We start from the raw sequence: 27,462 nt of genomic DNA on the forward strand, positions 1-27,462 counted from the left end.
ATAACATTTTCAGCATGCATACTGACATGATAGTATGCTAAGTGCATGTTTAATTCAATAAAAATGTTTTTATTTTACATGTATTTCCTGTATTTATTTAAAGATACCTTAACTTTTATTGTCCAAATAATGTCAATATTTGTAAATAATTAATAATGAAAATAATGAATAAAAATAAAAATATAAAAAATGTGAAAATATAAAATAACATTGTAATATAGAGAAACAAATATATCAGATTTTTTTTCACTTGATAAATTCTTTAAGTATAATATAATAAAATATAATATTATTTATCATAGACTGTGTTAAAGCGTAAAAGCTAATTGCTGATTTTCTTATGTAACTTGAAATAGCTGTGAACTAATTTTGCGTCTCTCTGTCTCTCTCTCTGCAGCTGAGCCAGCCGATCTCCTAAAGATTTTAGATTTTCACAGTTTGCCAGATGGTGTATCGAAAACTACAGGCTTCTGCACACACCGGAAGTCATCAAAAGGGCCTGATGTCGCCTACAAAGTCACAAAAGATGCACAGCTTAGCGCTCCTACTAAACAACTCTACCCCTGTGAGTACAAACACACACACACACACACACACACACACATTTAACAGCTTTAAACATTTTGAAACACACACACACACACACACACACACACACACAAACAAACACACACACACACACACGTGAGCATGCATGAACCCATAAACACACACAGGTGCACCTGTTTACTTTTCTTCCCCATCTTTCCATTGTTTGGTTTGTTGGTGTCTGTTCAGAGCACACAGACACTCTGCCCTAAATAACTCTTTCAGAAACTCTTTCATCTTCTCATCCTCTGAAGACTGTATAATTAACCCTCTACACACATCTGGGCAATGGAATCACCATTGGCTAGTACATTTTTTAGTTTACTGGCCAGACTGTTTACTATATATATATAGTATGTGGATAAAAACATGATATTACTTTGGGCCTTACTGTTCATGTTGCTCTCTGACTTGCCGTATAGTCATGATGCCCTAGACTGTCCTTTTGAAAGGAACTCTGAAAATCTCAAGAATTTGATGGAAGGAGGGAGAGACGAGGCAGACGAGGAGAGAGATGCAATACCAGCATAATGAGACTAAACTAGATGAGACTAGTCAGACTGAAGTAAGACTCTCTTACTTCAGATCACACTGACTGTGTTGCAGACTCAAGTATGCTGCCTACATAGACACTATTTTTAAGCTTCATAAGCGTGTTACTGGTGCAGAGGTTGTTTTGAACACTTATAGCATATGCATATAGGAAAACATACTGCCTTCTAAGATACCCCAAAAATCTAATGCACTATACCATTCGTTTTCTTACTGGAGAAGGAAATATTTATTCAATGTGGAACGTTTAAAATTTTTATGTAATTAAATTTTTTATTAATTATGAGGTAAAGATAAATATGTATTTATTTATTATTAAAATAAATTACATTGAAACAAATGAAAGGAAACAATTTAAAAAGAAAAAAAAACTATGTTATTATTTTAGTTTAATTATAAAATAAAATTAAACATGAAGGAAAAATGTAAAAAAATATATATTTTATTTTATTATTATTTTATTTATTTTTTAAATGTAATATATTTATAAAAAAAAAAAAAGGAAGGAAGAATGAATGAATGCAAAAGTCCTTAGTAGGCAGCTCAGTATAGTAGGTCCAATGTTTACACATTTATTTAAAGTGGATTTGATTTGTCATTGACTTCTGTTGCATTTGGTTTCAGCTGATTATGCTTATTCATATTTGTTTTTGTCTTAATTCTAAAAAAAAAAAAACCCTTCATTTCTGAATCATTTTAGATTTGAGGATGTCCCCAGCTGTCCTCAGAAGGGAGGTTTTGTCAGATTTAACTCACTTCTGGGGATGATTTTGTCCCTTAAGTACAGCTAAGTAAACACACGCCTAACTGCTTGAGAATCGTACAGGCAGAATGAAGACATATGGAAGAAATGAATCATCTATCGCTCCAAATACAATGCATCTGTTCTTTCTCTCTGTACACTTTTCACTCAGATGCTCAGGATTTACTTTTTACACACACACACACACACACACAAACACACACACACACACACACACACACACACACACACACACACACACACACACACACACACACACACACACACACACACACACACACATGCAGCTGGCTCAGAAAATCTCTCAATGCCAAGAAGTTCCTTTTCTTTTTTCTTCATCATTTCATAACTCCTCCTCCTCTTCTTGTCTCTCTCCTCCTCCTCACCCATACCCATAAGGCCATTGTCTTCCTTTTGTGCAGTGTCTCCAGGGTAACATAGAGGGTCATAGGTCACTGGAGTTCTGGTGATGGTTTGTAAATGTGGTGGAAAGCCAAACCTCTAGAAAGACATGATGAAAAACAGAGACTATGGCTATAAAATGGATATGCGATAAAAAACAGCCAAACCTTAACTGGTCTCCCAACCTGGTCTGATTTGCTGGTTTTAAAGGGGTATTGAGCTCTTTGCCAAGCTGGAAAACCAGTTTAAAGGTCAGCAAACCAGTTTAGGCTACACTGTAAAAAAATATTTTTCAAAGCTGTAAATAAGACAAAGAAAGAATATTGGTGTACGGTTTACAAGAAAATGCTATTTCAGTCTCTATTTCAAAATTCCATGTTTAATTCTGATTTCAAAATGAGAAACTTGCTTTAATCTAATGTAATTAATTTGTAATTATTTATAAGTTAAAGATAAAATGTATTTGTTTATTTTATCTATTTGTTTATTATATAAATTTTTTTTCAGTCTTTCTACTTCAAAACTTCATGTTTAATGCTGATCTTTTTGTTTTAATCTAATTAAATAAATAAATTAGGGCTGTCAAATCAATTAATCACAATTAATTGCATCTAAAATAAAAGTTTGGGTTTACATAATATGTGTGTGTACTGTATATATATATATATATATATATATATATATATATATATATATATATATATAAATACATATGCATACATGTAAATATTCATATTTATGTATGATTTATATTATATATAAATATAAATATGTATTACATATATTTCTTAAATATGTGCATGTATGTATGTGTATTTAAATATAGGTATAAATATGTACAGTACACACACATATATTATGTAAACATAAACTTTTATTTTAGTTGTGTTTAATCACTATTAATCGATTTGACAGCCCTAAAATAAATTTATTTATTTATAAGGGAAACATAAAATAAATAAATTAATGCATGAATGAATGAATGAGTTTAAGATAAGGCATAACCAGTAGTTTGATCAGGTAGAGAGTGCAGGGATCCAGGAGTGCAGTAATGTGATTCCTCAGCGTCTGAAGACTCCAGCATTCCTTTAGGTTTCTACATAAAGACCTAATTCTGACTGGAGGGAAAGGCAGAGATGAGACCGTAGATATCATGTCCTCTCTGAACTCTGGTTTTGTTTCATATCGCCCTGGTGATGGGAGACCTCGTCTCCAGAGTGATGACCCTTGGCTCTCGCACTTTGACCTTCAGCCCTGTGTTTAACATAGGAAACCAGGACAAAAGCACAGAGCATCTCTTGTTGTCATGTGTATTTGTGTGTGTGTGTGTGTGTGTGTGTGTGTGTGTGTAAAGCTGGTGCTTGCATGTGAACATGACACTTGAGTGAGCATGTAACAAACCTCATTAAATCATAAAAGTGACATGTAAATTTTATTTACACACACACACACACACACACACACACACACACACACACACACACACACACACACACACACACACACACACACACACACACACACATATGCATGCATGTCACAGGGTTTTCTGGAGAAGGCTGATAGATGAGGTAGTCTGCATGAAATGACCAGGAACTCTTCTTTTCTCTTTACTGTCCTCATCCTCTGCAACATTTTAAGTAATCTGTGGTGCAGAAAATGGTTTCACTTCACACTTGAACTAGTATAGAATCTCTTAGAAAGCTATTTCATGATAAAGAATATATGCTATACAAAAGTAAAAACTAAAAACCACAACACTTACAATATACTCACAAATCTGAGCTTATATCTCGCAATTTTTTTTTTTCATATTTTATTTTATTTAATGCTTTTTTTTTCATACTTCTTAGTTATTCTAGTTTCTACAAAAATGAGCTTGATATAAACTTTAAATAACAATTTTTTTTTTTTCATATTTCTTATTTTTTTTTAATTTCAAGCATGTTTATTTGAAAAATTGTGAGATAAAAAATTGTAAAAAGAGTAAAAACGTCAGACTTGCGTGATGTTAGCTCACAATGAAGAATGAAAGAGAAATCTATTAAATCACATCATTTTAAACTACTAAATTAATAGCAAAAATTACTTTTTAAACTTTAGTTAAAAGTAAATTTTAAAATTTTTATGAAAACTGTAAAATATAAGAAATAAATATTTATATATTTTAGTTTACATTTTATTTAAGTAAAAACTACAATGAGAGATGTATAAATAAAATACTAAAATTAACTCAAAATTACTACTAAAATATCACTGTTCAAAAATAAAACAAAAATAAAAAAAAACAATAATGTATAAATAATAAAAAAAATCAAGATTGTTATAAGAAACATCAATAAAAACTCAATAACTAGTTATTAAATTAACATTGGTTTGTTCATTGACTGTTACTTAAGTTAAGATTGTTTTCAGTGGCAGTGGTTTTCTCTGCACAGCTTGTTTTTAGATAAACACCTCCCTTTGATTTAAAACATTTCCATTTCAGTCAGACGTTAAATATCTTGAGGACTGTCTGGTGCCATCTCTTCATTTCTGGACATTTATACACACAGTGTGTGAAATTAAGCTCTTAATGTAAGCAAAAGCAAAAAATGAAACAGAGGACGATTCAGATGATTACCTCGTTAGTTTTTTATGAGACGTGTTTTATGAGGTTTTTAGAGATGTAGACGGTCTGTAATGGTGTGACTTGAGCAGAATCACATCTGAAGACTCAAAAAATATCTCCAGACATAAACAGAGGAGAAAAAGGAGGTGTTAGACATGGAGACGGGATTCCGGGAAGGCTGTGAGGAGACCTTTTAGTAACATGTAACTGAATTCCGGTAACGACTCTAAACCTGTGCAGTTTATTAAAGTGTTTCTTCAACACAATGGCATAAACACACTAAACACTGCAGTAATCAGCAGGTGTGTTTACTGTACAGATGTATGGATGCTTTGTCTTTTGGATGACTGGAAAACTCACTTCCTGTCCAAGCAGCCTAGATTTTCCCAGACGTCCTGGCAGTGGGCATCTGTTTGGCACATGTTGTGTGTAAGTGTGTGTGTGTGTGTGTGTGTGTGTGTGTGTGTGTGTGTGTGTGTGTGTGTGTGTGTGTGTGCGCGGCACGCGCGACAGAAGTCATGTCTGTTTTTCTCGTTTTAGAAAGAGACTGTTTAATTTGACATTTTTTTCCCTTCTCTTTCTTTGTTTTTTGAAGTTTCACTCGACTTAAAGTTCAGTCTTAAAGGGACAGTTCACTCAAAAATGTAATTCTAAAATCTGCTCTTTTCCAGGCAGGATCCAGGGGCTCTCAAGCTTCAAAAAAGCACCATAAAATTCTCAAGTCTTGTTTGCTGTCAGTTTTAGATTCAAATATGAAATCTGGGTTAAAGGCAGTGACACAAAGTGTGCATTTTTAAGCAAATAAAATATTACATTTTGGTCTTAAATACACTATTCAAAAGTTTAGGTCTGTAGGATTTTTTAATGTTCTTGAAAGAAGTCTCTTCTGCTCACCAAGGCTGTATTTATTTGCTGTAATAAAGTAAAAGCAGTAATAGTGTGAAATATTATTACAATTTAAAATAACTTCTAGAATTTTCTATTTGAATTTATTTGAATAGATAATTTGTTCCTGTGATCAAAGCATCATTACTTGAGTCTTCGGTGCCACATGATCCCTCAGAAATCATGCTAATATGCTGATTTGCTGCTCAAGAAGCATTTCTGATATTATCAATGTTGAAAACAGTAGTGCTGCTTTTTTCAGTATTCTTTGATGAATAGAATGTTTAAAATAACAGCATTTATTTGAAATAGAAATCATTTGCATTATCAATGCCTTTAATGTCAGTTTTAGTCAATTTATTGCATCCTTGCTGAATAAAAGTGTTAATTTCTTTAAAATGACTTTAATGTACTAATCATGTGGAGCAATTTTATGATATTTTTATTATGCTTTTCTGGCATTTTTGGAGCTTGACAGCTCTAGTTCCCATTCACTTTTATTGTATCGAAAAGAGTCAAATCTGAGATTCCAATAAACATCACATTTTATGTTCCTCACAAGAACGAAAGTCATAGTTTGGAGCGACATGATGTTGAGTAAACAGTGACAGAATGTTCATATTCATCTGTTTTTCTCTCTGTTTGTACTTGTGATTTTCTCTCTGTGTTTGTTCTCTTCTCTTCTCTCTGCTAGATGAATTAAAGTAATAAAATGTCTCTTAGGGAACAGCTGTTCTCCTCATTACTCTCGCCATCTCTCTCGCTCCCTCTACTCCTTCCCAGTAGATCCAAGACTCTTATCAACACAGTTACAAACACACACACACACACACACACACACACACACACACACACACACACACACACACACACACACACACATACATTGTTACAGAGTTTCCCAAAGATGTGCCAGAGATCCAACAGTTTTCCATTCTGCTCTTATCCATGTTAAACACTTTATTTTTGTTACCTGACAGCGTCTGTCTGCTCATAGACATGATGTAATGCGCTGTCACACACTGTCCTTAGTCTTTGCGCCCAGAAACCCCCCCAAAACACTTTTGATTTCCAAAAATAACTCCCTGTCCCTCTTTAGCATCCATGTTTCCTGAGGACTTTTCCATCTTGGCGACGGTGAGACCAAAGAAAGGCAGTCAGTCCTTCCTGCTGTCGGTGTATAATGAACAGGGCATCCAGCAGCTCGGTCTGGAGGTGGGACGCGCTCCTGTCTTCCTGTACGAGGATCACCTGGGCAAACCCGGCCCAGAGGACTACCCGCTCTTCAGAGGCGTCAACTTGGCGGACGGAAAGTAAGCCACACCACAAGCTGTGTAATAAATATGAAATATGTTGTGTGATTTTGTCACAGCATTTCGCTGTCAGTCACTATTTTCTCGACAATGGAAACTGCAGGGCCGGTTACGTAATGTCTGGTTAGGATTTAGTGTGTTTGGTTTTCATTATTAGCTTTGATGTGCAACGTATTTAATCCGTCACACGGGTGACAGTGAAAGTTGTTTTCTGCAACTTATTGGACTTAATAACTCTACCTTTTGCAACGTTTTGATTTAAGTAGCCTATTATTTAAATGATTCTTGTTTTTAGTAAAAATCAAGTTTTTAGTAAAAACGTTTTGATTTAAGTAGCCTATTATTTAATTGATTCAGATTTCGCACGCCATTGCAATATGCATATCGCGATATTTACATTTGCCATATTTCAATAATTTCGATATAGATCGATGGATGATAGATAGATAGATAGATAGATAGATAGATAGATAGATAGAACAAGATATAGATAGATAGATAGATAGATAGATAGATAGATAGATATATATGGACAATAGATAGATAGATAGATAGATAGATAAGATAGATAGATAGATAGAACAAGAGATAGATAGATATAGATAGATAGATAGATAGATAGATAGATAGATAGAACAAGATATAGATAGATAGATAGATAGATAGATAGATAGAACAAGAGATAGATAGATAGATAGATAGATAGATAGATAGATAGATAGATAGATAGATAGATAGATAGATAGATGGATGGATAGACAGAACAAGATATAGATAGATAGATAGATAGTTAGAACAAGACAGATAGATAGATAGATAGATAGATAGATAGATAGATAGATAGATAGATAGATAGATAGATAGCTTGTATTAATAATTGAAGGGTATTCTAGATGGAGGTATGGATGGATGGATACTGGATATAGATGGAAAAAATAGAATCAGAACAAGATATAGATGGATAGATAGATAGTTAGAACAAGACATAGATAGATAGATAGATAGATAGATAGATAGATAGATAGATAGATAGATAGATAGATGATGGATAGTTAGATAGATAGATAGTTAAAACAGATAGATAGATGCATTTTGCCATGTTTCTGACACATTCAGGCACGTTCATGCATTCAGGGCATCAGGGCATTAGATAGGAATTTTGTAGATAGATAGATAGCCTGTAAGTTGTAATATTAACGTTATGTTGTATAAATAATGAAGTGTATTCTATATGAGATAATTGACGATTTAAATCCCATTGTTTAAAAACCTGCTGCTTCATTCTACTGGTCATCTTCAGCGTGTGCAGCTCAAAACAAAAATGCATAACATTGATAACTACTGTCATATAGGCTACATAACGTTATAATGAGAGCATATTGTAAAAAATATGTTAACTATCTTTTAATCAAAATACAAAACACTATTTACACCGTTTGTATCTGCGAGGTGTCCGTTACACATTTTCCCTGTGTGTTAACGTAATTATGACTGTCGAATGTCTGACTTGACTCTTATTTTGCCCCGCCCCCAAAGATTGATTCGACTATCAGTCGAATATCGCAAGATTGGAAAATTCCAATTCGACTATAAAAATCCTTAACCTTCCACTATAGAGATAGATAGATAGATGATATAGAACATGAGATAGATAGATAGATATAGAGAACACGATATAGATAGATAGATAGATAGATAGATAGATAGATAGATAGATAGATAGATAGATAGATAGATAGATAGAACACGATATAGAATAATAGATGATTGATGGATAGACACATGTATAGATGGATGACAGACGGATTTGACATTGATTGACCCTCTTTCGTGACACAGAGTGTGTGTTTGTGTCAGGTGGCACCGTGTGGCGATCAGCGTTCACAAACAGAGCATCACTCTGGTTTTGGACTGTAAGAAAAAGGTGACACGGACGCTATCCAGAAGCCCTCACCCCATCATCGACACCAAAGGCATCGTGGTCTTTGGGACACGTATCCTGGATGAGGAGGTGTTTGAGGTAAGGAGGAATCACATCTTCTCAAAGCATCTTCTAAGAGGTTTCTTGAGCTTTTATTGCACTTTTGTGACTCAGCCGTTGCTGTCTAAGAGTAAAAATTGGTATCCAGTGGTAGATAGATCTATCTCATTTGTGTTGGGCTGTGTTTCTTTGCTCTTGTTGTCAGTGTGTTGTGGGCCTTCAGCAGCGATGTGTGGACATATGTCTGTGGTCTTCACTGAGTGTTGAAGTGTTTCAGCACCTCTCTGTGACTGTGTCCAGTGGAGAAGTGTTTGTTTAGCAACTCATCGTGGTTATGTAGTGCTAATGTAAGATTGTAGGGTTACCCTGTGGCACAAGTGTTTATAGACTGTCATGTATGCTTGTCTGTGTAATATTCAGGTTAACCATAAACGTTTAAAATAACTATACAGTACATGTGAAGTGTGGTGTGAGTGAAAGTTGTTTCAAAGTAAATCCTACACCAATTTTTGCAGTGTACAGTGCAGTATACAGGAAGCAATTCCATTCAGAAACATACAAATCCAAAACGTCTTCGAAAATTGAATTTGTTGCTGTTTGTTCGATCTTGGTGTGTCTTGATAGCAAAAGCTGAAGGATTGTGGGATTGGAAGAGTCTGTGAGTGGATGTGAGTCATTCAGAAGGACTGTAGGTAATGTTAGTGTTCATCCCGAGGGTTTTGACCGCAGACGCACAGGGTTCATGGATTGCTGATGTGTCTTTAAGGTTTGGTCTACCTTTCTGTTTGAAGTTAAAGTGTTTGGAGAAAATGGAAAGAGCCGTGTGTTTTTTTCCACAGAGCGAGACACCGAGTCACCACAGAACCTTAACCAAACCCCTGCCGTATACACACAGCGAAATCATATTTCATTTCAGAGCCTGCACATGTAATTCAATTCTCTTAAACGCTGACACATTTCACTGTGGACCTGTAAAATAAACAGAGAGAAGAGACGAATAAGAGGGGATCTCAAAATCAAACAAAAAGAGTGTGTTATTTTCATGAAGCAGATCTGTTGAGCAATATTGGGTTAATTTAGGTGTGCTTAAATTTCTCTAGCTGTTTCTCAAAACATGATAGAAGATAAAATGGTACAAAATGGTGCTTTCTTCCAGGATGTCTCATTCTGGCTAAAATCAAGAGCATGTATACTTAATAGAAGACAGTCCCAGAATGCATTGGGATGAACTCAACAATTTCATCCAAGATGGCAGATGAGAGATATTTTGACTATGAATATACTAAATTTGTATGTGGTAATGGACAATGTTGATATAAATAGTTCTGTTTAATTAAAATGCAAATATTGTTTGTGTTTTATGTGTTTTTATGCTTCTTTTTTAATGCTACCATCAGGCTGAAACTCTATCGGAACCACCAGTTGAGTGAAACTTTGCTTAAATGTGACCTTAACTGAAATAATATTTTCTTAAATAAGTAAACGTCATATTATTTGAAATAAGTACTCCAAAATATTTATTTAAATGGATAGTTCACCCAAAAATGAAAATTACCCCATGATTTACTCACCCTCAAGCTGTCCTAGTTGTATATGACTTTCTTCTTTCAGACAAATGCAATCAGAGTTATATTAAGAAATATCCTGGCTCTTCCAAGCTTTATAATGGCAGTTAATGGGTGTTCTTTTTCAATAGTCCAAAAGACTGTTGTGAACTATTGTGAACCCACTAAAGACAGTTAGTAGAAGCTAGAGATTACTGTTTATAAAGTTTAAAATATGGATATTTTTCTTACACAAATGCATCGATTCGCTTCAGGAGGCTTTTATTCACTCCCCAGAGCTGTGTGGGACACTATTTATGATTTATAAAACCTCTTTTGGACTATTGAATTAAACAATAAAACAAACTATAAAACAACACACTAATACAACACACAGTTATCAATCATATGTAAAGTATCAGATGGAAAAGTTTGCTTCATATTTAACAGTGCATAAATATCTCACACACATAGAGGCAAAGGTGATGTTTTTGTGGAAAGTTCTGGTCAGGATGAGGAGTTTGAGGCTCATGTCTGCTGACATCATTGAGGGGGTTTCCACAGCACATGTACAGGTCAGCAGAAGTGTGTGTGTGTGTGTGTGTGTGTGTTTGGGGGGGGGTCTCTCTCTCTGAGGTACAAATCCTACAGAAGTGTGGTTGAAATGTCTGCTTGATCTGTATCATAATTCTCTCTCACTTGACTGAAGTAGAAAACAAGAGAGGAAGAAAGATATTTAAAGAAAGAAATGCTTAATGTTTCGAATTTCACTTTTAATGGAGAACAGCACTTTTAAAGGCAAGAGAGTTGACATAAAGACATGAAATTGCAATCACTAGATATTTAACTTCTATAATGTGATGCATTGTAAAATGTTTCTGAGTGGAACAAAATGTGTAGAAAATAAAGGGGGTGGGACTTGATAATATGAGTCAGGATTTTATTGGTTGAAATGTGTTAGGCTGTGATATGATTGGTTATTATTTTTCCTGTATACACGACTGTTCAAAGGTTTTTTGTTTGTTTTTTTAAAAAATAAAAATAAATAAAGGATGCATTACATTGATCAAAAGTGACAGTAAAGACATTATGTTGCAAAAGATTTCTTTCAAATAAATTCTATTATTTTAAAAAATAGTTTCCACAAACACATTTAAAAGCATAAGTTTTCAACATTGATGATAATAATCAGAAATGTTTCTTAAGCCGTAAATCAGTATATTAGAATGATTTGTGAAGGATCATGTGACACTGAAGACTGGAGTAATATTGCTGAAAATTCAGCTTTACATCACTGTAATAAATTACATTTTAAAATATATTCAAATAAAAACAGCTCTTTTTAAATTGTAGCAATATTTTACAGTATTACTGTATTTTTGATTAAATAAATACAGCCTTTGTGAGCATAAGAAACGTATTTGAAAAATATTCAAAATCTCCAAACTTTTGAACTATTTATTTATTTAATTTACAATAACTATATTTGCCTACATGTTCTGCAATTCTGTTTTGTGTTGCTTAAATGACAAAACGAACATTTAAATATGTAATATTTGTATGTAAATAGTATAAAAAAGCTTTCTCTGCCCTGATGACAGAGAACATTAAAGAAACATTGCACAGATGTTTTAGTTCAGTAGTTTCCCAGCGTTCCATATTAAAAGTTATAATGGTTCATATTGAAAACACAGTCTGATCAATCCATCATTGAGTGCTACAGTAAAAGAAGCTGAACATAAAAGACCACAAACTTTTGCTGTAGGGTCAGAGACTCCATTATAATTAAATGGAGACGTGAAAGTGGAGGTGAGTGATGAAGAAAAGGAGAAATGAAGGAGTGAATGCTGACGGAGGGTTGGTGGACAAAAGGAACGCAGGGAAAATGCAGTGGTAGACATGCCTGTTACTTTTGGCAATGATCTTAAAGGTCTCCAGATGCTGCCACTGTGTGTGTGTGTGTGTGCGCACTTATGTCATTGGATGGTTTGGTTTCTGTGGTTGGTTTTTTTTTACTCTTGAGAATGGCCAGACGCTGCCTGGATGTGTGTGTGTGTGTGTGTGTGTGTGTGTGTGTGTGTGTGTGTGTGTGTGTGTGTGAACACCGTCACACGTGTGAGCATCTGCATGTGGCAGTTGTGGTCTCAAGTTTGCCCAGATATTCAGTCGCTCTTGTGGAGCGTTTCATGCTGCTTTGTTAAAATCTTTTGCAATTTCTCCCACAGCATGAGTCCATGTTCTAATGCGGATCACATGTGGCCTATTTCCCGTGTCTTGGGCTGATGAGGTCATAAGCAGCTGCGATGATGTCATTTTTAAACAAACCTAATAAGTACAAGACCTGAAGCTTTGAAACTCCAGTTAGACCGGATAGAGTTTGTTTGTGTGGGTGAATCTAACACAGACTGTCAAGAACATGTCTGGGTCATATTTAACTACAAAATCAGTCGATATTCACCATTTTTTTAAAAAGGGCTCTTAAAGGGGTCATATGATATTGCTAAAAAGAACATTATTTTGTGTATTTGGTGTAATGAAATGTGTTTATGCGGTTTAAGGTTAAAAAAACACATAATTTTCCACATACTGTACATTATTGTTTCTCCTCTATGCCCCGCATTTCTGAAACGCGTCATTTTTTACAAAGCTCATCATTCTGAAAAGCGAGGTGAGCTCTGATTGGCCAGCTATCCAGTACGTTGTGATTGGCGGAATTATGCGTGTCCCGGCGCAACAAGACAAAACCCTTAACGTACTCTGAATTACAAATGAGCTCAAAACACCGGCTTAACAAGACAAAAACAATAAAAACCATTACAAATGAGCCATTTGTTGCATCCAGTGGGGACATAATTACTGATTATAATGACTTATACTGTGTTTTTAAACATAAAACCATGTCTGCATTTAAGATCAGAGAAACGACAAACAACAAGCGATACTCTACACAAGCGATTCTCAATTCCAGTCCTCGTGCCCCCCGCTCTACACATTTTGTATGTTTCTCTTATGGCTTCGTGAAGTGCCCTGTGAAGTGGACATCACAGAATATTCCGCCATGATTGAAACAAATGTATATGTTCCATTCAAAGTGCATTGAAGTGTGTGAGATGTGAATTTAAATCCATGAATGAATGTTCCAAAGTGAGGTAAACTTCAACAGATTTCCCCTGCTCAGGGAGTAGGGAGCAATGAACACTGTGTCAATCGGCACACAGTTCATGCACGGAGCTCACTTCTAATGAGCTGATTATCTGAATCAGGTGTGTTAACAAAGAGAGGCATACAAAATGTGCAGAGCAGGGGGGCGCGAGGACTGGAATTGATAACCGCTGCACACTGCTCAAAACTCCTGTTTGAATCATCAATGGCAAATCCTTTACATATGTAAACGTACTTACAGACTGTGAGTCAGAACAGCCGGCATTGTAGTCTTCTCTCCCAGGATCAGGAAACAGTCCTCCATAAAATCCGCTGCACACAATATTTGGGTGGAACTGTTCTGGAACAGTGTTGTAAATACAACTTAACCACTCATTTCTAGTTGCGTCATCTTTTGGAAGACCAAAAAAAGTAGTTTTGTTTCTCAACGAAACAGCGTCTCCATGCCGTGGCGCCAGCGGCAACAACAATACTACAGCGAGAATCAAAGGTTACGCCTTCTTTCTTTGCGTGAACATCTGGGTGGCGTTATGCAAATCTTTCCACATTGTGACGTAGAGATGTGGGGGCGTATTAGAATGAGCTGTTTCAGGGGGGCGTGGATGAGTATTAACTTTTATAAAGAATATCTCTTTTTATTTAAGACTTTAGTCTTTGCAACTTTACAGATCTTCTTTATGCACCAAGAACTTGTAACACTCCAAAGAGAAAGGAAAACTTGAAATCATATCATATGTCCCCTTTAAGATATTTTATATTGTGTCTACATTTTTTTATGATAATTTACAGAAAAACTCAAAAGACTGCCATAAATATATATATATATATATATATATATATATATATATATATATATATATATAATTTATATATATAATAATAAAAAGAATAATAATAATATATAAATATAATAAAAAAGTCCTCTGCTTTTATTGTAATATAGATATAATATAGATAGATAGATAGATAGATAGATAGATAGATAGTAATATTTATCATTATAATATAATTAATATTATTATTTTATATTTTTTATTAATTAATATTTATTTTTATATATTTATATTATTATGTTATAATTTATTAGTTTTATTTATACATGTATTATTATTATTATTATTATTATTATTATTATATATTTTTTATTATTTACCTATATAATAATGATAATAATAATAACAATATGTATGTGTATAAGTATATGTATGTTAATATAATGCATTATAATCCTTATAATTTATACTGTATATTTATAGAATGATATATTTATAATTTTATATTTTTTATAATTGTAATATTAATTGAATAGATATATATATAGTAAGACAAATAATATAATGATACCATTAATTAATTAATTATATATGTGATTTTGGGCTGTAATATGACTCAGACATGTTTTCATGAGATTCATCCAGTCCATGTGTGTGTGTGTGTGTGTGTGTGTGTGTGTGTGTGTGTGTGTGTGTAAGCATGTTGCATTTGTGTTAAAAGGAAATATGGCAGGACAGAACGAGGGATCGAGATGTTTTCGAGTGCTGAAGGGAACGAGTTGTACTCTGGGCTCCCTACCAGAAAAGTGTGGGATAGTTCCTTCATTTTTACTAATTTGCAGCAATGCCATCTGTCGCCCCCTTCTGTTGACTACAGCCATGTGACACTAATTTAGAAAAAGTTGTGTTGTTTTGAAACATTTGAAACATGTGTGCGTTTACAGTGTTTTGGCTGTGCACGTCACCACAGGCAGCTGCTGAAACAGTTAGTTCGGACTCCAGAGAGAGATGTGGGGAGCTTTTGGCGAAAAAGACGCTCGTATTTCAAAGTTGCTGACAATGCAATGTCTATTATTCTCTCTCTCCCTCTCTCTGTCCCACATTAATGTAATAAATTTCTCTCAGAAATCCCAGAATAGATCTGTCGTCTGTGTACACCTCTGTGTCTCTCGCTCTTCTTCTGCTTCTGCTGCTCTTCTCCTCGCACGCTATGCTAACAGAAATTTTGTATGTTCAAATCTGGTGTGATGCAGAAAGTCCAAGGGATCATTTTACAGACCTGATTTAAGGGATTAATAAAGCAGTATGTATTTTCTAGCACTGCTCAAAGTTTTATTTTATGGTTAGGGCTCATCTGAATGTGAATGTGAATGTGTATGAAATAGTGGTGAAATGATAATTGAAAGCTTACTTGTCAACAGATGTCTGGTAATTTGCCTCGGCTGAGAGTCAGTGTGTGCTAAAATTAGCGCTGGGTGATTATATTTAATTTACATTAAGAACAGTAGATTTGTCTGTGTGTGTGTGTTTTGGGCCGGTTTGAAAGGTTTGAAATGTGTGTGGATTTAGGAGACTCTGGATTTTGGATCTGAATCTGGTGTCAAGTCCAAACACATGTTTACACTGGCAAACAATCCAGAGCAACAGCCAATGAGAAATGACTGCAGTCATTGTTCCTACAGTAAAGACACAGGAAAATGTCATGAGTGACAAAGAGAACAAAAACAGGGAATGAAACCAGGAAAGATGCTGATGCTACTAACAGTGTTTTTTAAATTTTTTTTTAAAGAAGCCTCTTCTGCTCACCAGAGCTGCATTTATTTGATCAAAAATACAGTGAAAACAGGAATATTGTGAAATGTTATTACAATTTCAAATAACTGTTTTCTATTTGAATATGTTTTAAAATGTAATTTATTCCTGTGATCAAATCTTAATCATCATTACTCCAGTCTTCATCTTCACATTAACATTAAACAATCAGAAATCATTCTAATATGTTAATTTGTTGCTCAAGAACATTTCTTTTTATTATCAATGATGAAAACAGTTGTGCTTCATATTTTTGTGGAGACCAGGATTTTGTGATCGACTTATTTAAAACAGAAATCTGTAACATAAATGTCTTTAATGTCACTTTTCAATCGCTGAGTAAATGTATGAATTTAAAATAAATCTTACTGACAGTAAACTTTTGAATAGTATTAGTAGTGCTTTTCTGTAAATGCCATAAATTAATAATTTCATTTGCATGCACTTGCATACATGCCTAATCACAAAAAATGAATGATTTAATCAAAAAGATTTATCATCTGTAATACACAGTCAGAATCCAGGCCCATCTGTCTCATTTAAACAATTAGTTATTTTTATTAAATTAAATTTTTTTTTTTGATACACAGAGTGAAAAATTTAATGCTCCACTTTGCAATTGTTTATTAAAAAATAATTAATTATCCCTCATTTATCCCACATTAAAATATATATCTACACAAAAGAAAATAAAATTCTCAAAAAAAAATTCAAAAAAAAAAAAATCATATATTTGAAATAGAATATGTTGTAATAGTATAAATGTCTTTCACTTTTGATCAATTTAATGCTTCCTTGCTAAACATATTTTGCTTAAATCATAACTTAGAGCATGTGCCCCTGCACCAGAGTTATGAAAGTTATGTTTCTGTTATGCAGTGCGTCCTCTAGAGCTCTGTGTTCTGCTGTTTGCTCGACTCCAGAAGCATTTTGTTTTGCAGTATTCTCTGTGGGTCATGTTCTGCAGCGCTTGTGTTTGCTGTGCTGATTCTGTCTGGCAGCTCTCACAGCCAAATCTCCACACAGCCTGGAGAGCCTTCTGTGCGGCGGTCTCTCTCTCTCTCTCTCTCTCTCTCTCTGTTTTCACGTGATGATTTAAATCTCCTCCATTAGATAATGCGTGTGTGTGTGTGTGTGTGTGTGTGTGTGTGTGTATGTGTGGGCGCTAGTCTCTCCATGTTTGACTCTAAACTTGTGTCAGTTCCAGACATTCATCTTCCTGAGTTCACACTCACTTTGCCCACATTTTCTCCGCCTGCTTGTACAAGTTTCCTCGGATCGCTGTGGGAAAAATGTGTATTTGTGCATGTATAACAAAGAAGAGTCACTGATTAGGCTGATACAGTAATCTGACTGGTATAATAAATCAGTGCGGTGCTTCCTGGACATTTACAAATGGAATGAAACAATGCTATTTTTGCAATGATGATGCAATGTCAGCTTTTGAATAATGCTTTATTCATTTAGTTGCACACATATGATGATGAGTGGAACAACTTTTAACTCTCGAAACTTAAATGATTACATCAATTAAAAATCACTGAATATAACAAAAACAATTGCTGATATAAACACTCTAATGGTTTTAATATTTGTCCATTTTTTTTTTGGACTAATTCAAAAGAGTCATTTGTTTTTGAATCAGATTATACAGGTCATGATTGAAAGGATTGTGTGTGTTTGTGTTTGTGTGCATGTGGGAATGAGAGAGAAATGCTCTCAAATTATAGTAATTATGGACAAGTGGATTATTGTTTTGCAGTGAGCATGTATTGCGAAGTCAGTAAAACACAAAATTACCCTTTCAGATGGGAAGGGAATGTTTCTGTCTCATAGTGTGTGTGTGTTTAAGTGTACAGTTGCTGGTCATTATGTCCTAATTCGACTGGACAGTTTTAGTGTCCACTCAGGTTCTGACTCAACTCTCTCCTCCCAGACTGTGACCCACTTTCACCGTGTGTGTGTGTGTGTGTGTGTGTATCTGTGTTTCCTGTCATATTGCAACAGGTGTTTTCATACCTTTCCATACTGTATTCATTGTTTTTCCAAAAACCATGGTTATTGAATAAAAAGTATACAGCTGTTTTGCAGAAAGCCCAGCTATTTCTCTCCTGTTTCTATGTGTTGAGTTTTGGTTAAATTTGACATAATGCTGTTTTGACTTCCTGATTCATATGAAGGCTCAGCTCGTTCGGTTTGTGTGATTATTGTAGATGTTTTTTCATGCATTAGTATACATTTCATTTGTAGGGTTGGCAAATCATGAACAGTTCTTATTCCGTTTACTTTCTGTTAACGATTCTTGGACGGTTGCATTATTCCAAACACTTACTGTATAATCAGTCTGAGCAGTAACTGAAGTGATCTGACTTACATAATAAATTGCTATATAAAATGATTATGACTTAATTAGTGAACGTCATTCCTGCTGAATCTGTGCTGCATTAAAACATCTTTAGATGCATGTGTTTTGCAAGAACTGTATTCGGTTTTTCTCCGAAAATATGTTCATTTGAAATCTGAATGATCTCATTATTTGGCAACATACTGAAGGCAGAAATTTAATGAATAATATTTATATAATTAATGACATTTAATTGTATATTTTAATGACTTAAAATCAATTAACAGTATATATACATATATATATATATATATATATATATATATATATATATATATATATATATATATATATATATATATATATATATATGGTAGAAGTATGAAGTATGTAGAGTAACTTATATCATTAATAATAATGCATTTAATTTATTATTAATATTATTAATTTATATGGTTAATTCATTTATATTTTAGAATTACATATATTTTTAGAATTTGTTATATATTTATTTATAGTTCCATGTGTATAAATGTTCATTTAAAAAATAAAATGAACTTATATAATAAATAGTAAACTGTATTTATAATATTTATATTATTAATTACAATAATATGTTATTTTATTATTAATAACAATGTTATACATTATTATGCATAATATATACATATACATATACATAATATATATACAGTGGAACTATGTTATTATTACCTAGCTCTTTTAAAATATTACCTTAGCTCTAGCTGCCTGTTATTAACTTTGTGTAGAGTCTAAATACATCACACTACTTAGTAAATGTGAGCCTTGTATGCCGTATAACATATAATTGTTTATTAACTGTGCATTGGATGGACTGTACTTCCATCCTTCATAGCCTTATTTTTATTTGCATCAAATTAAATATGGCATCCACCCTCACGGTGTCCTATAGGAAGTAGAAATGTTACTCTCTCTGATGGCCCTCTGTCTTATTTGTCTCTTACATGGCCTGTATCAAGTACAAAGATATGTCAATTCTCCTTATTTGTTTCATGCTAATTTCAGAAGTTCTAACAGCTGGTTTCTTTGTTTCCAGGGTGACATCCAGCAGCTGATGATTGTATCAGACCATCGTGCTGCGTTTGACTACTGTGAGCACTACAGCCCTGACTGTGAGGTTGCTGCACCCGAACAGCCCCAGAACCAAGACCCAAACACTGATGAATATGTAAGTTCATGTAGAGTACTTCCTCCACGATTCATTCCCTTTAGAGATGGAGGAGCACTGAGGGCATTCCAGAATCCTCTGAATAAAACCAAACCAAAACATACAGCAGAGATGTGTTCCTTGTAGATCGAGCAATAACCTTCTTGCTTTGGTCCAAATCAGCTCTGTTGAAGTCAAGAACATCTTATTGAGTGTTTGCACACCCAAAGCACTTTTAAATCCTAAATCAAAAATAAAACCATAACGTTAGCCAAGCAATTATTATGCCATTTTAGTAACAGATATGTTTTAATGGTGATCCGTTATTCAGAAATCTGGTTTTGGTGTTACAGTTGGCATATCTGACAGCACAAAGCATGCACTGTTTGACTATTTATACATTATTCAGCTTTCATACAGTCTTTGGAATGAGAAACAAATTAAAATGGAGTAATAATACCTGCCCACACTTGTGTGTGTGTGTGTGTGTTTCAGGCGTATCCGTTCTTCATGGCTTTTTCCATCTTTATCGTTTAGTGCTGAAGCAGGTCTTGTCCTGTAGAGTGCTCCGAATCAGTATTGCTGACATATTTTTTTAATAACGTAAAAAATGTAAAGAGAAGGCATTATTTTTTGTTAAATAAAATGCTAAATTCATATTTGAGTCTTTCTGGTAGAAATACGAGAAAGCAAAAAATCACATTTCACTTTTATGTGACAAATTAAAACTTTAGAATTTGCCAATAGTGCGTTTCTAGTGGATTTGATGCTTTAATCACATAGATAATTACTATATTTAATTCCAGTTAATTCAGCCTGGGTTAACAAATATGTATTCAGTTGACTGAATTTGGAAATAAACTTTTTCCAATTCTAATTCTGCACTTATAGTAATAATGCAAAAAATAAAATAAAATAAATAAATAAAGTCATTATTTTGTCACTAAATAAAATTCAAAATTCATATTCAAATCTTTTTGGTAGAAATATCATGCAAGGGATACTCCATCCCAAAATAAATATTTTGTCATTAATCACTTACCCCCATGTCGTTCCAAAGACGTAAAAGCTCCGTTAGCCTTCAGAACACAATTTAAGATATTTTGGATGAAAACCTGGAGGCTTGAGACTGTCCCATAGACTGCCAAATAAATAACAGTGTCAAGGTCCATAAAAGGTATGAAAGTCGTCATCAGAATACTCCATCTGCCATCAGACGTGCGATCTGGGTTATATGAAGTGACGGGAACACTTTTTTGTAAGCGAAGAAAAAAAAAATAACGACTTTATTCAATAATTCCTTTGTCAATGGTCTCTTCTGTCTCTCCATATCACCGTATGCTCTTCTGTATCATCCGCGCCACAAGGATGCGCTGTTTCTATGTGTATTTAGCTTGATTTGAAATAAAACAGCGCATCCTTGTGCCGCGGATGACACAGAAGAGCATGCACAGCATACAGTGATATGGACAGACACAGAGGAGACCGTTGACAAAGGAATTTGTTTTCATCGAAAAGTATCTTAAATTGTGTTCCGAAGATGAACGGAGCTTTTACAGGTTTGGAACGATATGGGGGTAAGTGATTAATGACAACATTTTCATTTTGGAATGGAGCATCCCTTTAAGTGTGTAAAATGATTATTATGTTAACATTTATGAGTATACCAAAATATATATGAGCAGACATGGACTAAAAACCACAAAAGTCCCATCTTTATTTCATGGGGTCAGTTGACTTCATATTCAGTCTCCGTCCATCTGGGTTCACTCGGATGCCAATATCCTCTGAGCACTACAGAGAGAGGAAGAGAAGGCATTAAATGAAAGACTGAGAGATTTAGCATGTAAAACAGATGAGAAAATAGTTTAAGCTGAATAATGTTTGAGATGGCCAAATGTTTGCAATTGATTCTCTGTGGGAGCTGAGCAAACTGTGGGCTTGAGGGAATTGTGGGATAGACCACGGGGCAAAACGAATGGTGAGAATGTCAAAAAGTGGAGAAATGCTGAATTTAATGCAAATGACAGGCGAAAAATCACACTTCACATTTATGTGACAAATAAAACTGAAATATTGTCAATAGTGTTGGAGTTTCTGGTGGATTCAATGTTTACGGCAAGACATTACAGGCAAAAACATTGTTTTTCAGGCATGTGTTGTTTTAGAAAGAAAACATTCAAAATACTTTAAAGTTTTTATTTTATTGCATTTTATCTATTTGTGTCTTTTAGATCTCAATTACAATACATATCTTTTAAGGTCGTTTTCACACAATTTAAAAGTTCTCAAAAAAACAAACAAAAAAAAAAAATCCCACTTCAGCAGCAAATACACCAAACTTTACAGTTTTATTCATTTCTAAATTCTGAAGTTTTTTACTAAAAGGTTTGTTCATATATCGTTTGACTGGTTTTATTCTCAAAAACATGGTAAAAATGCACATTTTTAAAGGCTGTTGAGTTTTTTTCCACTTCAGCAGCACTTGCATGTACCAAAATTTACAGTTTTATTACTAACCATATTCTGAAGGTTTTTACTGAGGGATTTGTTCTTACAGTATATAATTTGCTTGATTTTATACAACATTTTATTCCTAAAAACATGGTAAAAAATGCATATGTTTAAAGGTTGTTGAGTTTTTTCTCCACTTCAGCAGCACTTGCATGTACCAAAATTTACAGTTTTATTACTAACCATATTCTGAAGGTTTTTACTGAAAGGTTTGATCATATATCATTTGCCTGGATTTATGCAACATTTTATTCTTAAAAAACATAGTAAAAATGCATATCTTTAAAGGCAGAGAGTTTCTTTCTCCACTTCAGCAGCACTTACACACACCAAGTTTTACAGTTTTATTCCTATCTCTATTATGAAGGTTTTTACTGAAGGGTTTGTTCATATATCATTCGTCTGGTTTTATAAAACATTTTATTCCTGAAAACATGTTTTTTTTTCTGGCTGTTGACAGTATTTTCTGATTTATAGATCTAAAATTCCCTCTGTATAAACTCTGTATATAATTTCATATTTAATTAAATAACACCTCATGTGCATATTTAAATATGACATTTCAGAAAACATGTAATACAAAAAACATTTGCTATTCTTAATGTAATCAATCAACTGGAGAAGAATGGTGAAGCCTGTTAATTATTTGACCCTGTCAAATAAATGTGTATTTGACTGTGTTTGGAAATAATGTTTTTCCAACTTTAATCCTGCATATATGCATGTACCCTGAGAATTGAACCCAGGACCTTGCCGTTCATGATCATGCTCGACCATTTGTGACCCTGGACCACAAAACCAGTCATAAGGGTAAAATTGAGATTTATACATCATATGAAAAGGGAATAAATAAGCTTTCCATTGATGTACTGTATGGTTTGTTGTGCTAAGACAACATTTGGCAGAGATACAACTATTTGAAAATCTGGAATCTGAAGGTGCAAAAAACTCAAAATATTGACAAAATCACCTTTAAAGTTGTCCAAACGAAGTACTTAGCAATGCATATTACTAATCAACAATTAAGTTTTAATATATATATATACAGTAAGAAATTTACTAAATATCTTCATGGAACAAAATCTTTACTTAATATCCTAATAATTTTTGGCATAAGAGAAAAATCTATAATTTTGACCCATACAATGTATTTTTGGCTATTGCTACAAATATACCCCAGTGACTTAAGACTGGTTTTGTTGTACAGGGTCACATTTGATATTCAGGAACATGAACATGAAAAAAAAATAATAAAAAAATCAACAATTAAAACACAGCTCTCAGTAATCTTCAGAAAATTAAGCTTTCTATTGAAAAACTGTTGTGGCCAATATATGGTAAAGTTATCTCTGAGCTATGCCTGTAAAACGAAATGATATTCATGTGACTGCAGCATGTGGTGCGTCTTCAGCCATGCATGGACTTTTACATCTTTCAGGGATTTGATGTCAGCATGTTGGCACGGAAATAACCCTCTGCTGACCTCACATTCACCTTTTTCAGTTTTGTGTGTGCCAGGAGCTGTAAATCTGAGTGTGGGGTATTAGTAGGGGGCAATATGAAAGAAAACCCCATGCACCTTTGACCAGTCCATCACTTCAGTATCAGAGAAACATCTTTACAGATGAAAACGTGATGAGTTATCCATTGCTAATGTGTGGGAATTAGGAAGAGAGAGGCAGAACGGTGAATCCGAGCTAGAGGTCGGCGAGTGGTTGGAATTCTTCACGTTCTTCTCTTTCTCGCTAGATCCAGAACATGGATTTCCACTGGACTCAGTCGGAGGAAATCCCTCCTTTCCTTTCTTCTTTCTTCTCAGGGAATTTCAGTCTATTAAATGAAGAGTGCTGCTCGAATTGCTTAATTAGCATCCCATGAGTAACTCATGAATGAGAGTATGAAGACCTGTCTGAATGAAAAAACAGTACAGTAAAATAAAAAAATTAATAAATACAAATGAAATGTCCTACATATCATATCATATACTTGACATTACATATGTGCCGATATTCTGTAATGCGATATATCGCGGTAATGAATATGCACGATATTGTTATCGTGGGCACTTCTAAATACCGAGAATAATTATATATTACAAAATATTCAGAATTTGGAATGCATTTTAAGAATACTTTTCCCATCAACTGGTCAAAATGCACAATACTGCTGTATGCTTGTGAGCTCTGATGTAAACAAGCACGCATGAGGAGCACATGGAGGAACACGTGAGAGACGTGCTGAATGAAAGCACATTCACTCTCTGACAGCAGATGGCGCTAAACTGCAGAAAATGCAGCCATTACCCTGGAAACTCCATAAATAAAAGCAGCTGCTACTTTCTAAACATTTAAATAATATAAAATAATATTTACATATTTTCATAAAATTTTTCCATTTTAATCTGGACTACAACATGCCCTACATATTGTTTGAAAGTGTTTTGATTCTCTATTGTTCATTCACACCTCACATTAGTGCTTCATTAGTTAACAAACTGCCAATGAAAAATTCTTCTGAACATTCATTAATCTTAGGTATTCCAATATTTAATAACACATTGTTAAAATCAAAAGTTGCAACTTTGTTATTTAATGAGCTAACATGAACTAAGACTTGTATTTTTTAACAAAGATTAATAACTTCTGTAGCAAATGTAGCTATTGCTCATTGTGAATGTCAATGCATTAACTAAGGTTAACTAAAGAGGTCTTATTGTAAAGTGATACCTATGGGTCTTTAAAGTTCTTTTGCACTTTAATCAGTGTAAAACTTTTAACTTTAAATATATTTTTTGTATTGCTTTATTGTATTTAAATGTTCAGTTATTTTTGTTATAAGAAAAAAGTTATTTAACCTGTTTCACTGTATTATGACCACTTTTTTGAAACTTAATTTCAATACCGTGATAATACCGCATACCGTGACAAAACATTATCAATTAATCGCAACAGGAAAATTTGATACCGGCATATCCCTACTTGACATTACACACACACATATATACAGTATATAGAAAATATGAAACAATTTATATTCAAATATATATTTATATACTGTATATTTGCTCTCACTCAAATATAAATTTGAAGATAAAATGATGGCTGTGCTTTTTTTGTTGAGGTTGTTAAAGAAAACAAGTTATGTTAACATATGATGCATTCACATCCTGTCATAATTACCATAATAACAAGATGTCTATGCTTGAGAGACTCTTGAGAGACTCTACTCAACTCATGTTCATGTCCACAGGCTCAGAAATCATTCGTTTTTTTTTGTATTTCTCATATTGGCAAAATGGATCCATGTGCAGCTTTGTGTCTTTGTGGGTAGTATGTGGTAGGATGTGCTGTTTTCCATCTGAAACGAGTTTAAAAAGCATTTTTCAAACATAATTATTATGCATGCAGTGTGTATGATCTCATTCCATGAGACTACATGGAAGATTGCCAACTACCCATATGCACTTGCAAAAGAACTAAGAAAGCTAAAAATGAATAAATGTACTCTTAACACACTATAGATACTATTCATAATAGTAACAAATTTTAGGCAGCTTTTTTTTTTCTTGAACACTGGTGATAGTACAGTATTTTTTTAATTTATTAACACTCAATATTCAACATTTATCTTTAGAACACAGAGGATAACTTCTATTACGAATATCCATACTATGAGGACATGGACGCAGAAACGACAACCGATGAAACGACTGGAACCGAAACTGAAGACCTAACGGTCAGCCTTATTTAAGTACTTTTGTTTAGTGTACTGTTGTAGTGTTTTGTATATATTTTGAATGATTTTTTTTTTTTTTTAAGTTTTCATTTTAATTTTAGTTCAAGTTTTAGCCATTTTGTTATGTGCCTTTGATTTTTTTTTTCTGTTTAAAGTTAGTTCATTTATTTTATTGTAGTTTTTAATTCATTAATTATTGTAGTTTTACAAATTTTCACTACTTTCAATACTTCACTTTAAACTTGATTTATTTCAGTTAGTTGTAAGTTTTATGTTTTATCTATTATTTTATTATTATTTTATGTCAGCTTTATTTTTTTTAATTACCGAAAATGGAATTTAATTATTACAAAATAATTCATAGTAGTTAGGAGTGGGTGAAGTAAGTAATTACAATTTCATATTGATTTCTAAACTCAACATTAAACTGTGTTCTTCTATAATTTTTCATATTTGCAAGTAAAAAAAAATAAATAAATAAAAATGTGGAGCGGCACTATTACTCAAGATTACCATCAGTAGTTCAGTTCCCAGCATTAATTTGCAGATACATTTTTTTTACATCTTAAAAAAAAAAAACACTGTAACAGAAATATTCCTAAATGGGATCAGCTGGATTGAAATGGAATCAAGAAATCAGTGCATTCATCTGATCATTCATTTTCAACTGTTTATTCTAAAACAGTGTCTGTTTACTGTGTTTACCAGGTGTCTGTTCCGGATAGCGGTCGTGTGGTTTCGTCAGTTATCACTAGTGGAACAGGAGGCTCCAGCAGTTCATCAAGTAGCTCCTCGTCATCCTCCTCTTCATCATCTTCATCATCCAGCTCTACCACGACTACTGGCGACGAAACGTATGACGGCTACGACGGATACGAGACCGGATACGAAACATATTATGACGAGACGACCTCACGGCCTGATGGCTCCCGGACCATCACCATCACTAGCACAGACACAGGTGCCGGCGGAGAAGTGGATATGGGACTGGGAAGTGAGGTGGATATGGGACTGGGAGACCTGGACAGGCGGATCATCACATCATCATCATCAGGAGGAGGAGGAAGTGGAAGAGTACATTCAGCCACCACAGTCATTCACAATGGAACCTCCAGCTCCGGTTCCGGCACCGGCTCTAGCACCAGAATCATTACTAGCTCCAGCTCCAGCTCTGGAGTCAATACTGGCTCCAGCTCCAGCTCCAGCTCCAGCTCTAGAGTCAGTACTGGCTCCAGCTCCAGCTCTACCTCGGTGAGTTTTATTGGAACTAGTTATCCAAAACAGTTTCACTTTT

At 34.0% G+C, this 27,462-nt stretch overlaps 1 protein-coding gene across 1 annotated transcript in view; it reads left to right on the top strand.

The window, feature by feature from the left end:
• LOC109080552 (collagen alpha-1(V) chain-like) overlaps positions 1–27,462 on the top strand; it is a 94,662-nt gene that overhangs the window by 22,141 nt on the left and 45,059 nt on the right. The window contains exons 2-7 of the mRNA XM_042711402.1: positions 398–565; positions 6,901–7,114; positions 8,972–9,134; positions 19,809–19,940; positions 26,067–26,168; positions 26,877–27,419. Of these exons, the coding sequence (XP_042567336.1) occupies positions 398–565; positions 6,901–7,114; positions 8,972–9,134; positions 19,809–19,940; positions 26,067–26,168; positions 26,877–27,419 (1,322 nt within the window). The remainder of the gene's footprint in view (positions 1–397; positions 566–6,900; positions 7,115–8,971; positions 9,135–19,808; positions 19,941–26,066; positions 26,169–26,876; positions 27,420–27,462) is intronic.

This window comes from Cyprinus carpio, chromosome A21 (genome assembly GCF_018340385.1).
Source record: "Cyprinus carpio isolate SPL01 chromosome A21, ASM1834038v1, whole genome shotgun sequence".
NCBI classification, from domain to species: Eukaryota; Metazoa; Chordata; class Actinopteri; order Cypriniformes; family Cyprinidae; genus Cyprinus; species Cyprinus carpio.